The following is a 12,202-nucleotide window of genomic DNA, read 5'->3' on the forward strand; positions in this document are numbered from 1 at the left end:
TTGGAGAGAGGGGCTTTGGAAGCCTTGCATGCATGCTCAGTCACTTCAGTCATGTATGACTCTTTTCAGTCCAGTGGACTGTATCCTGCCAGGCTCCTCTTCCATGGGTTTCGCCATGCAAGAATACTGGAAAGGGTTGCATGCCCTCCTCCAAGAGATTGTCCCAACCCAGGGATCTTCCTGACCCAGGGAATTATGTTTCCTGCACTGGCAGGGGGGTTCTTTACCACTAGTGCCACCTGGGAAGCCCTTGGATGGCTTACTTGAGAATAAAATATTAAAAGTCTTGAAGGGTGAATGGAAATTAATTGGAAGAATAAGAGGAGGAGTACCCTACAAAGAGAACAGAATATGTACAAAGGCTTGGAGATAACAAGGTGAATGTTAGACTCCTGTCATAGAGCTCAAAGAAGAGAGGAAACGTACAGGTGAGGCTAGAGAAGGAGGCAGGGACTTAACACCTCTTTGAAGTGAAGTGAAGTGAAAGTCGCTCAGTCGTGTCCAGCTCTTTGCAACCCCATGGACTATACAGTTCATGGAATTCTGAAGGCCAGAATACTGGAGTGGGTAAGCTGTTCCCTCCTCCAGGGGATCTTCCCAACCCAGGGGTCAAAGCCAGGTCTCCCGCATTGCAGGCGGATTCCTTATCAGCTGAGCCACATAGGAAGCCCAAACATACTGGAGTGGGTAGCCTATCTCATCTCCAGGGGATGTTCCCGACCCAGGAATCAAACCGGAATCTCCTGCATTGCAGGCGGATTCTTCACCAACTGAGCTATCAGGGAAGCATCTCCTTAATGAGTTTGAATTCCATCTTAGGGAGTTTGAATTTCATCTTAAGAACAGTGGGAAACTACAGAAGGGTTTAAAGCAGGAGAGCAACAATCTGATTTACATTTCAAAAGTTTGCTTTGCTAAAGCATGGAAAATGGATTTGAGGGAGTGGAGCGAGAACAGATGCCCAGATCAGCTGCCAATGATTCATGATGAAAGCTGGAACAAAGGAAGTAGCAGCAGTGATAAAAACAGCTACGTAAGAGTTTAAGAGGTGAAATGGATTGAGTGTGATGATGGGGATGGGAGCAGTTGTCCTGGTCAGCTGAGCAGATTGCCAGTTTTCCCACCAAATACAAACACTGGTGGTAGCCATTTGTTTTTTTGCAGGGGAGGGAAGGGGGTTGTGGAGATAGTTGCTCAGGAGACTAAGGTTTCTCTCTTGAAGACAGACCTTCTTTGACTCCACATGGTGGTATTTCAATTGAATGCTTAAATAGCATTGTTTAGGACTATGGGGCACCATCTCCACCCAGTAAAAAGCTATAGACCCCATGAACTATAGCCACCAGGCTCCTCTGTCCATGGAATTCCCCAGACAAGAATACTGGAGTGGGTAGCCATCCCCTTCTCCAGGGGATCTTCCCAAACCAGGGATGGAACCCACGTCTCCTGCACTGCAGGAAGCTTCCTTACTCTGAGCCACCTCCACCTGATAGGGCCCCAAGCGTCCTTTTCATATTTTCATTACAGTGATCCATTCCCACCGTGCTAATAGTTTTACTTTACTGCTGCTTAGGAAAATGTAATGTCCTGCGACTGCATGTCCTGATTTCAGGCACAAGTCTCAGATTGGACCACTTTCGATCACAGGTGCCTGGTCCTGGCCCAATCAGCTGTGAGGAGTTAGTCACACGATATAAACATGGCTGCCAAGGGCCCACTCCTGGAGGTTGGGAATACTCAAGGTGTGGGAGAGGCCAGACATGCCAAAGGTCACGTACTTCTCTATCACCCTGCTTATTTAATTTATATTCAGAGTACCTCATCCAAGATACCCGGCTAGATGAAGCACAAGCTGGAATCAAGATTGCCAGGAGAAATATTAATAACCTCAGATATGGAGATGATACCACTCTTATGGCAGAAAGCAGAGAGTAAAGAGCCTCTTGATGGTGAAGCAGGAGAGTGAAAAAGCTGGTTTAAAATACAACTTTCAAAAAACAAAGATCACAGCATCTGGTCCCATCACTTCATGGCAAATTGATGGAGAAACAATGGAAACAGTGATAGATTTTATTTTCTTGGGCTCCAAAATGACTGCAGATGGTGACTGAAGCCATGAAATGACAAGACATTTGCTCCTTGGAAGAAAAGTTATGACAAACCTAGACAGCATATTAACAGGCAGAGACAATACTTTGCCTACAAAGATCTGTATAATCAAAGCTATGATTTTTCCAGTAGTCATGTACTGTGAGAACTGGACAATAAAAAAGGCTGAGCACTGAAGAACTGATGCTTTTGAACTGTGGTGTTGGAGAAGCCTCTTGAGAGTCCCTTGGACTGCAAGGAGCTCTAACCACTGAATCCTAAATCTTAGTTAAAGGGAATCAACCCTGAATATTCACTGGAAGGACTAGTGCTAAAGCTGAAGCTTCAATACTTTGGCCACCTGATGCCAGGAGCTGACTCACTGGAAAAGACCCTGATGCTGGGAAAGATTGAAGGCAGGAGGAGAAAGGGACGACAGAGGATGAGATGGTTGGATGGCATCACCTACTCAATGGTCATGAGTTTGAGCAAACTCCCGGAGATAGCGAAGGACAGGGACGCCTGGCCTGCTGTAGTACACAGGGTAGCAGAGTCAGACACGACTAAGCGACTGAATAACAGCAACAAATGAAAATGTAAGTCCCTCCCGCTACCAATTCCAAGAAATGTTTGCCTAATTTTACGATGAGGTCCAGTACAAAGACCATTTCTTAGGGAAGCCTTTTGGGCCTTTCCCATCGCCAAGGATCCTCTCATTCGTCTCCCCCCATTATGCCTTGCGTTCTGCACAGCACAGATCGTACACTCTTCATCTTCGCGTCCCCCGCGCCCAGCGCGTGCCCTTCAAACACTGCGCCCTCCACATTTACTAATTAGCCACCTTTCCCAGAGCTGAGGTGCACCGCAGCGCCGGACAGGGACACGACTGCTAGTAAGCCAATTGCTCGCCGGAAGTGACGCACTGCAGGGACGACGTGCTTCCGGTCCCTGGTGTCGCCGTCTCCGCCGCAGGGGGACGGGTTTTTTCTGGCCTGCTAACTCCGCTGCTCTGGAGGATCCTTTCCTGGTAAGAAGCTGCGCGTTGGGGGAGTAAGGCCCGTTCCCTGGGGCCCGGCGGGAGGGCGCAGGAACTGGCAGCGAGGGCCCCCAGCGCCAGGTGAAGCTGAAGCACCGCGCTTCGCGGCGGGCCCAGGGGAGCGCGGGGATCCGTTTCAGCTGTAGTTGAGTAGCCGCTTGGGCCGGAGCGTCCAGCCTCACTGGGGCCGGTCGGGCGGAATGGACGCGACCGACTGGATACTCAGAGCTCCCCCAGTTCCTTGTTCTCAGGAGAAGGATCATCCATCTCCCCTTGAACGGCCCCATTCCCCACCGTGACAGCCACAGAATCTGCGGCGACGAGTGTGCGCGCGTGGTGTAAAGTGGCGTGCAGAGTCCCACGCCTGTTTATTGGCTCCTCCCCACCGTTTGTGTTGAAAGGATGTTGTGGCCAAAGCTGAGGTTTTAACACTGGTTAGTGCAGGGGATGCTGCCCTAGAAGGGAGCGTGCTAATAGTCGGAAACGATGTGAAACAGCTGGGTTGCTGCTGCTGCTAAGTCACTTAAATTGGAAGTAGATTATACTCTGATTACAGGAGTAATCAGAGTATAGACAAGAAACAGTAGAGACAAGAAACAGACTTTTGGACACAGTAGGGGAAGAAGAAGGTGGGATGATTTGAGAGAATAGCATTTAAACATATACTTTACCGTATGTAAAGTAAACCAGTGAAAGCTTGCTGTATGAAGCAGGGAACCCAAAGCCGGTACTCTGTGACAACCTAGAGGGGAGAGAGGGGGTGAAAAGGGGGTTCAAGAGGGAAGGGACATATGTGTACCTATGGCCCATTCATTTTGATATATGGCAAAAACCATCACAACATTGTAAAGTAATTATCCTCTAATTAAAAATAAAATTTAAAAAACGAGGTAGACTCGGTATTATCATGTGACTGTAAACGAGTATGTTTTGCTTATCAATCTTCCGGAAGGAGTTGTAATGACAACTTCATGCTTAAGGACAAGATTTGTGTATACTTACTAATTTGCTGTACAAATTATTTGTGATGAAATGGCAGATGGTGCAAAAAGATTGGAAGAAAGTAGACCTGGGACTTGGAGATAGGCAAATAAACTAAGAAAACTGCAAAATTTGGGAAAAGTAACTTAATTTACTATTACCATGTGATTTCATTTTGGAAGTAATTTGGTTTTTTGCTGAGTTGTTTTCCATTGAAGCAAGTATTTATATCTGTGTGTGTTTTTTTTTTTTTTTTTTAATGCTTTTTTTTTCTTTTTAACTGGAGTGGTATCTTCTCTGGCAAGGGCTAGATTTACATTGCAGGTCTGTCTATGCAGCATGTTATAGAATTAAATATATAGATCTCTAAGTTTTTAAGTTAAAAAGTCTTCTAATAATTAACACTCAACATATGGGTATCATTGATATAGTGATATAGCATATATCTTTAGTTTCATTTTTTTCTTTGAAATGATGACTATGCTTGTCTTAAAGATTGATACACCTCTAATGAAGCTATGACCAGGTGGGCACGAGTCACTACCACACAGAACAAACAACCCTTTCCTGCAACATCATGGGAGGACTTGAAGAAGGGGTCCTCTGAGGGACAAAGCCAAAATCTTCCAAAGAGTAAACAACTTGAAGCCAATAGGCTGTCCCTTAAAAATGATGCCCCCCAAGCAAAACACAGAAAGAATAAAAAGAAAAAGGAGTATTTAAATGAAGATGTGAATGGATTCATGGAATATTTAAGACAAAACTCACAGATGCTTCACAATGGTGAGGTGATAGCAACAGACAGTCAGAAAGTAAGGGAAGAAATTGAAGTTGCTTTAAAGAAAGACAGTCGCCGGGAAGGAAGACGATTAAAAAGACAAGCAGCAAAGAAAAATGCAATGGTAAGATTATCACTTCTCTCACATCATGTTGTATGGTGGGAAACTTACTCATATGCTCATATACATATTTTAGCAGAGTGTGATTGTGGCTGTATGCTAGTCTTAGATGGCATCTTTGTGAGGGCTAGCAGTAACTCTAGGATTTCTGTTTATATGCTCTTATATGCTACATACTTGATGTACTGATGAATTATCACAATACACAAAGATGGCATTATCTCCATATTTTGGGTAGAAAACATGAGTGTGCATATATATATATATTTTAATTTCTGCATTCCCAACACCTAGATTTTAAGGTGTTTCAAACCCAGGAAATGAAATACTGGTATAATTCTTTCCCTTCTCTAGCAAGAGATTCTTCTAGCAGGGTAATATATGAGAATCAACACTTGTTGCTATTTTACATTTTTATTTTTTAATAGACTTACTAAATGTAGAGCATTGTTTGCAACAATGTAGACTTGAAATGTTGCAGCTTCCATAAATGTGGTTTCTATTTGCAGGGTTATTTTTATGCAGTATCATATTTGGAGAGTCTTTTGTAAGATTCTTTTTTAAGCTAATACTGATAAAATATTCCTTATGAATAAATTGGGATAGAAAAGAGAATCATTTCTATTTGGATCAAGATAGTCTTGTTTAAATTGTGCAGTTATTTTAAAATATTTTAAAGTCAAGTTAATTTAACATGAAGATAATTTTAAGATAATTTTAGGACTTTTCTGGTGTCCAGTGGTTAAGACTCTGTGCGTCATTGCAGGGGGCCCCAGGTTCAAGGTTTGATCCGTGGTCAGGGAATTGCATCCCACGTGCCCCACCCAACTAAAGATTCTGCAGGCTGCAAGGAAGATCGAAGATCTCAACAGCTGCAGTTAAGACCCAGCGCAACCAAATAAATAAATAAATTTTTTTTTTTAATTTAAAGATAATTTCTTTGACATAGGCAGTGTGATTAATTGCATACTTTTTGAAAAAGTTTAGTATCATGACTTTAAGGGAATATTTATGTTTTTAATTAAGGGGAAAGACATTGTTTTTCAAAACAAAAAAGGAATTCTTTATAATAAAGCATAGGCTTTAATACTATAAGGCTTGTTGAGACCTTTCAATTCATTTTCTTACTTTTCTTAGTATCTCAGACTAAGCATCAGTTCTTAATTGTTAATTAAAAAATGATGAACTGTTTTATCCAAAAACTTTTTCCAGTTTAAATAAAATGTCTTAAATATCTACCATCTTCGATTATGACTGATAATTTTATTTATTGCAGCAAAAAAATCCTCCAAATTGCTAGGTATTATTTAAAGCATCAAAATCATTGTTCAATGTTATGCTGGAGCCAAATAATTCACCTTAGAATAATACCTTTAAAATGTGCATATATTTTAAGATGAAACCTCTGTTTATAAATATTAAGGAACATGTAAAAGATATAAAAATTATAAAGTATAATTTTTGGTGTGAAATATATCTTATGATTTGAATCACAACTTAAATGGAATCACTTGACCCAAATTCATTCTATGACGTGAACTTTAAAAAGTGAAGGTATTAATTTTGAGTGATAATTTTTATGCTTATTGCCTGGGTCTCCTCCAGAAAACTCAGTTTAAGATACAGACATCCCCATTAATGAAATGAAATGTAATGAGTCCATATTTGCTTAATTCTTTTAAGCAATTACCTCCTGCAAAGATTTATAACTTTGTCTCCTAGACTGATAGATTTATGAATAGAGGGTTTTCAAAAGCAATGAAACCCTTTGAAAATGACGTTTCTTACAGTTTAGGAGAATGTGAAACACTTTTTTCTACAGATGAAATACGGAGAGTTCAAAAAACAGAACTAGACAGCTTTAAAATGGGATGGTTTTTTTGATGACTAGAATTAATAAAGCCAGTGTTGTGTTGCAGTGTGGAAACTCACTTTTTGTTTTCTCAGGTATGTTTCCATTGTAGACAGCCTGGCCATGGGATTGCAGATTGCCCTGCTGCCCTTGAGAATCAAGAAATGGGCACTGGAATATGTTACAGGTGTGGATCCACAGAGCACGAAATAACCAAGTGCAAGGCTAAAGTAGACCCAGCTCTTGGTATGTTGTTGTTTTTTTCCTATCAGTTTTTTTATTTGGTTAATGACCAAAGTGGCCAGTAAGTAACCAACTGGTTTTTTCATTGCTGACAGGGTTTGTTATGAGTGTGTTACTTAATAGTTTGAAATCAAATGTGATTAAACTTTAAATTACGTAACAACAAATATGTTTTCTTCTCAGAGTGTTTTAAAGTAATATGAATTACACTATATATATATAGATAGATACAGATAGGTATCTGTATCTATCTATGTTGATATATATACACGCACATCCATACATGTATATAACTAAACAGGAACTGTTGATCATTACAGGTGAATTTCCTTTTGCAAAATGTTTTGTTTGTGGGGAAATGGGGCATCTGTCCAGATCTTGTCCTGATAATCCCAAAGGACTCTATGCTGATGGTGAGTACTGTTACTCTTGTATGTTGAAAATGGTGGTGAGTTATCATGCAGTTGTGATTTAATTTACATTTAAACAGTTTTTAAATTCCTGAATAAGTGGCAAAATCTCTAGAATTTCATTATTTTTATCAAGCATTATCCTATGGTGGCTTAGAGGTAAAGAATCCACCTGCAGTAAAGGAGATGTGGGAAACGGGGTTTGATGCTTGGGCTGGGAAGATCCCCTGGAGAAGGAAATTACAACCCACTCCAGTATTCTTGCCTGGAGAATCCCCATGAACAGAGGAGCTGGCAGGCTACAGTCCATGGGGTCTCAAAGAGTCGGACACAACTGAGCAACTGAGCACACAGTCTATGTACTAGACTTGGTGTAATTTAAGTTGATATGTCAAATCAGAAAAAGCTGACCTCTATATTTCAAACTATATGTACTTCAGTATCATTTGTGAGAATATGTTATAAATATCTACTTTTAAACCTAACAAGCAAAAAGATTATTTCTTAAACTAATATAAGATTTAAAAAATAGTGTGGTGAATTTAATCTCAGTATAGTGTAATATTTTGGGTAGAAGGGTTGGTACTCACCATTCTGGATTTTTTTTTTTTCTTAATGTTTTCCTTAGTTTATTGTCTGGCATGGACCATGTAACATTCTTACCTTTGGCTCAGCTAATGTCTTAAGGTGCCCACAATAAAGTCTGTGATATTTAAAGCTTTAAGGAGGAGGTTGGCATCTGTTAATGTGAGTCATTTATTAATGTGATGCTGGTACCATTAGGTTCTAGACACTTCTAGTGTCATATCCTGGATTCCCTTGCAGAAGTCCAGTGAAAAAGCTTAACTTTGGAGTTAACACTAGTTATAGTCTCAGCACTACCACTCACTAACTGTGGGACTTTGGCCAAGGTATTTAACTTTTCTCATCTCAGTTTCCTCACCTGTGAAATGGAGATGAGAAAATTTTATTTCACTAATTCTAAGATGCATGTTTGTTTTTTTTTTTTACATTTTAATATATCTGAACTCAATGTATCTTACTATTGGTGGGTGTTACATAATAGGCAGTTTTTTTTTTCCCCAGAAAGGAATGAATGATATATCTTATAATCAGTGGTGTCTTAGATTTGATGAATTATGATATTTTACCTTGAAGAGTTATGAGGATTAGAGTAATTATTAAAGTGCCTCCTCTGTTTCACTGTGGCATCTACAGCAGTAAAGAGTCTTGGACCTGAAAGATACTCAAAAGTGTCTTTCAGTTTTGAACTTAATAAACAGGCCATATAATATGGCTAGTGAGCAAAAATGCCTTTGTATGGCGAACCAAAATGACCAGATATAAAAAGTGTGGCAAGGGGAGTAAGTCACAGAAAAGTATGAGTTAATCCAAGTTTATACCCTGTTAGGGTCATTTTTTGAGAAGTCATTTGATATTATGAGCATGATCATGATAATGCTTGACCATTAAGCAATAGTGTTTGACTATTCAGTGAAAGATTCCTTTTAGAAAAACTCATTTTAGGACTGTATTGTAACTCACAGTCCTGGGATGTTGCTTAAAGTAGGCAAATAGGCATTTTTACTAGAGTTAGGATGCCTGGCAGATAAAGGCACTGATATAAAAGTTAATTTCATTCCTTTTGTAACTACTCACGCCCATCTGACCTGTATAGCAGGGCAGTGGTCTGTATCCTTTTTTAGGGGGATGGGGCATTGATCACTAAAGAATCTGATTAAAAACTGTGGGCATTCTCCTCAAAAAATGCATCTGCACACAAATTTTTCATAGTTCACGAGCCCATGCCTTTCTAACTGTGGTTAAGACCTAGGCTTCCATGCAATGGCTCCTGGACACTCTAGAGAACAAGTACCTTTTGTCATTTCTCACTTTCCCACATCTCCTTTGAAGGTCAGGGACAAGAAATGGTGGGTTGATACAGTTTAGTGCTCTATGAGGTTAAGAGGAATGGAGAATAGACTTATTAATAGGAATAAGTCGTTCCTATTCAGCTACCTTTGCAGCTAACAAGGTTATGAGGACCAAACAAAATATGAAAGTGCTTAGAGACATTAAATGCCCTACTTAAGTATCAGAGGTTTTCAGTGACTTTGTTTTTTTTATAGGTGGTGGCTGCAGACTGTGTGGCTCTGTGGAACATATGAAGAAAGATTGTCCCGAAAGTCAGAACTCAGGTGAGATCTCTGGGCCTCCTTTAGAAGGGGTGAGATTGAATATTCCTCTGTGTTTTTGTTGAATTTTGTTATTAACAACTCCCTGAGGTACAACTGGTTTTAAGACTGTCTGGTTTCCTGTTTCAGTAATGACTTCATCATTTCTTTATCAGCAGTACTAAGTAAACATTAGCAGCTGTTCTCAGGTGGGAAAAAAAATGATCAGTAAGCCCCGGAGGACCCTGATTTTATAAAGCATCTTATTCATAAATATTTGTGTTTGCTAACTTATGTGTTTAATAATAACAGCCAATTATGTTATTTAAAAATATTAATTTACTAAGAAATTGAATAGAAAAAGTTGCAGTATTGTTATGATTGAGAATCCTCATGTATGTTCTGAAGTCAGAAGGATTCCAAGTTGGTTGCAAAAACTTCCAGAAATATTCAAATTGTGTAATCCACATAGTATCTGGCCAGTTTATATTTTTTTCCTGACAAATAACTACCGTTGGTCATCTAAAACTTCATAAATGTTCAACAAACCTAAGACAGATATTGGGGGATGTGGAGACCATTGTTAGATTAGTTTGCCTAGATTAGAATGATGACAATCTGTGTGTGAAAGGAGGCAAGACAGTAGGATAGCCCAGTAGTGCTTCTTGGAGAAAAAGCACATTTCTTTCTATATCAAATGGTCATAGAACTAAACAAATAAGTCTGCCCATTCTTACTTCCTACCCCTAGCATTTGAATTTGAAAACCAAGAGTTCTTGTTTAGACTCTTGTCTAGAAGAAGATAGTCTTTACTACATTGTAGGCAGTGAGATTGAAATGAGAAGTGGAATTTGAATTCTCCTTCTTGGGAGGATTGCCACTTCCCAAATGACAAGACTGACAAGCAGATGTTGTATAATTTCACAGGTGGAATCTTGTGCATTTAAAACTGATGCTTCATAAGTCTTGCTGTTTACGGTCTCTTGGAATTCATTGACTCTATAATGATGAACTCTGGGAAAGAATGAAAGAGCTTTCTCATCAACTTGTGCATTGCAAAGCAGTTGCTGCATTTCCCTAATTGGGATGACAAATTGCCCGTGTACTCTGAAATCAAGGGTTATAATCAATTACAGAATTGCTCACTTTGCTTTAGTGATGGATTCTTCTTTGTGATTATTCATGTCAAAACTAGTTCCTTTGCTAAACCAGTACCAGTCAATCTAGGTGGGTATATTTGATCACTGTCTTTCTTACATTTTGAGGTTTCTGTGTCTTTACAGATCGAGTGGTCACAGTTGGTCGCTGGGCAAAGGGAATGAGTGCAGACTATGAAGAAATTTTGGATGTGCCTAAACCACAGAAACCCAAAACAAAGATACCTAAAGTTGTTAATTTTTGATGATTAGTACTGTTGTTTGTTCAACATTCTGAACTGGGCCTGCTTTACAAGTTGGAGCTAGACTGTCCCTTGGAGGCCTGTATTATAGATATCAGTATAATTTAGGTGTGATCAAACCAGTGTCCATCAAGGGGCACTTCTCCCATTGTCTCCCATTGTTTGGAGAAGATCACTGAAAAAAGTGTAAGATGTTTAAAATGGATTTTCTAAAAGAATATATTTTTGACCTATAGAACTTAGGTGTAACTAAGTGATTATATACCTGATTGTAACAATCATTTTTTTCTTAAAAACAAAATTATGCATTAATATGAACTATCCCTAAACATAGGGTAACTGCTTTGCATTTGGAAGTGAATTTGTGGTCCTGTTGTTGGTTCAAAGTATCAATTTATCATTATGTTAGAAATTTATTTATAATTGCCACAAAATGTATTTTTAAAATAGTAAATAAAAATTCATTTGCTATTTACCTAGTTTTATGAATACCTAATTTTGGATTGAATGAGCCTTGGTAATGTCCATGTAACAATCTCTTTGGAAACATGATCTTTTATGAATCCTGAATGAGATTAATTTCGATTAATGTTTGTTTTAGTTTTGGCATAAAGATTTACAAATTATTGAGGTTAAAATAGAAGAGTACCTCAGCTTAATAGCAGCTCTTTCTTTGCCCCTGGTTTTCAAGAGAGAGATTCCAGCCAAAATTCAGTTTGGGGTATTTAACCAGAATGATGATGGCGTGTAACAGACTGTCTATCAACCTTAATAGCATTTTGTTCACATGTTTTAGATGAGTCAGGGTGAGATTCAGGCATCATCATAATAGAGTTAGAACACTAATCAGAGACCCATTAGCTTCTTTGTTTGATTTGATGAATACATGCATACTTAATACATACATTTCACAAGGCTTAAGGCTCCCATTGTACTGTATAATGGAATGACTTCGTTGGATTGTGTGTTTCATTTGGAATTTTACCTGATTGGATGCATTTGTAACAAAAGGAAACAGCTGTGATTAGTTACTGATGTTTTCAAAAGCAAAATATTTACCAAATAAGGAACACTTTTCTGTTTTAATGTCTGTACATCTCAATATTTCTAATCTTAATAA

General features: G+C 39.0%; 1 protein-coding gene across 1 annotated transcript; it reads left to right on the forward strand.

Moving 5' to 3' along the window:
- Positions 1-3,014: 3,014 nt before the first annotated feature.
- Positions 3,015-11,557, forward strand: ZCCHC9 (zinc finger CCHC-type containing 9). The gene is made up of 6 exons (XM_019965380.2): positions 3,015-3,115; positions 4,601-5,007; positions 6,952-7,102; positions 7,420-7,512; positions 9,639-9,707; positions 10,967-11,557. The coding sequence occupies exons 2-6, from the start codon at positions 4,624-4,626 to the stop codon at positions 11,083-11,085; spliced, it is 816 nt and encodes a 271-aa protein (XP_019820939.2). The 5' UTR covers positions 3,015-3,115; positions 4,601-4,623; the 3' UTR covers positions 11,086-11,557.
- The last annotated feature ends 645 nt before the right edge of the window (positions 11,558-12,202 follow it).

Source organism: Bos indicus, chromosome 7 (assembly GCF_029378745.1).
Source record: "Bos indicus isolate NIAB-ARS_2022 breed Sahiwal x Tharparkar chromosome 7, NIAB-ARS_B.indTharparkar_mat_pri_1.0, whole genome shotgun sequence".
Classification (NCBI taxonomy): domain Eukaryota; kingdom Metazoa; phylum Chordata; class Mammalia; order Artiodactyla; family Bovidae; genus Bos; species Bos indicus.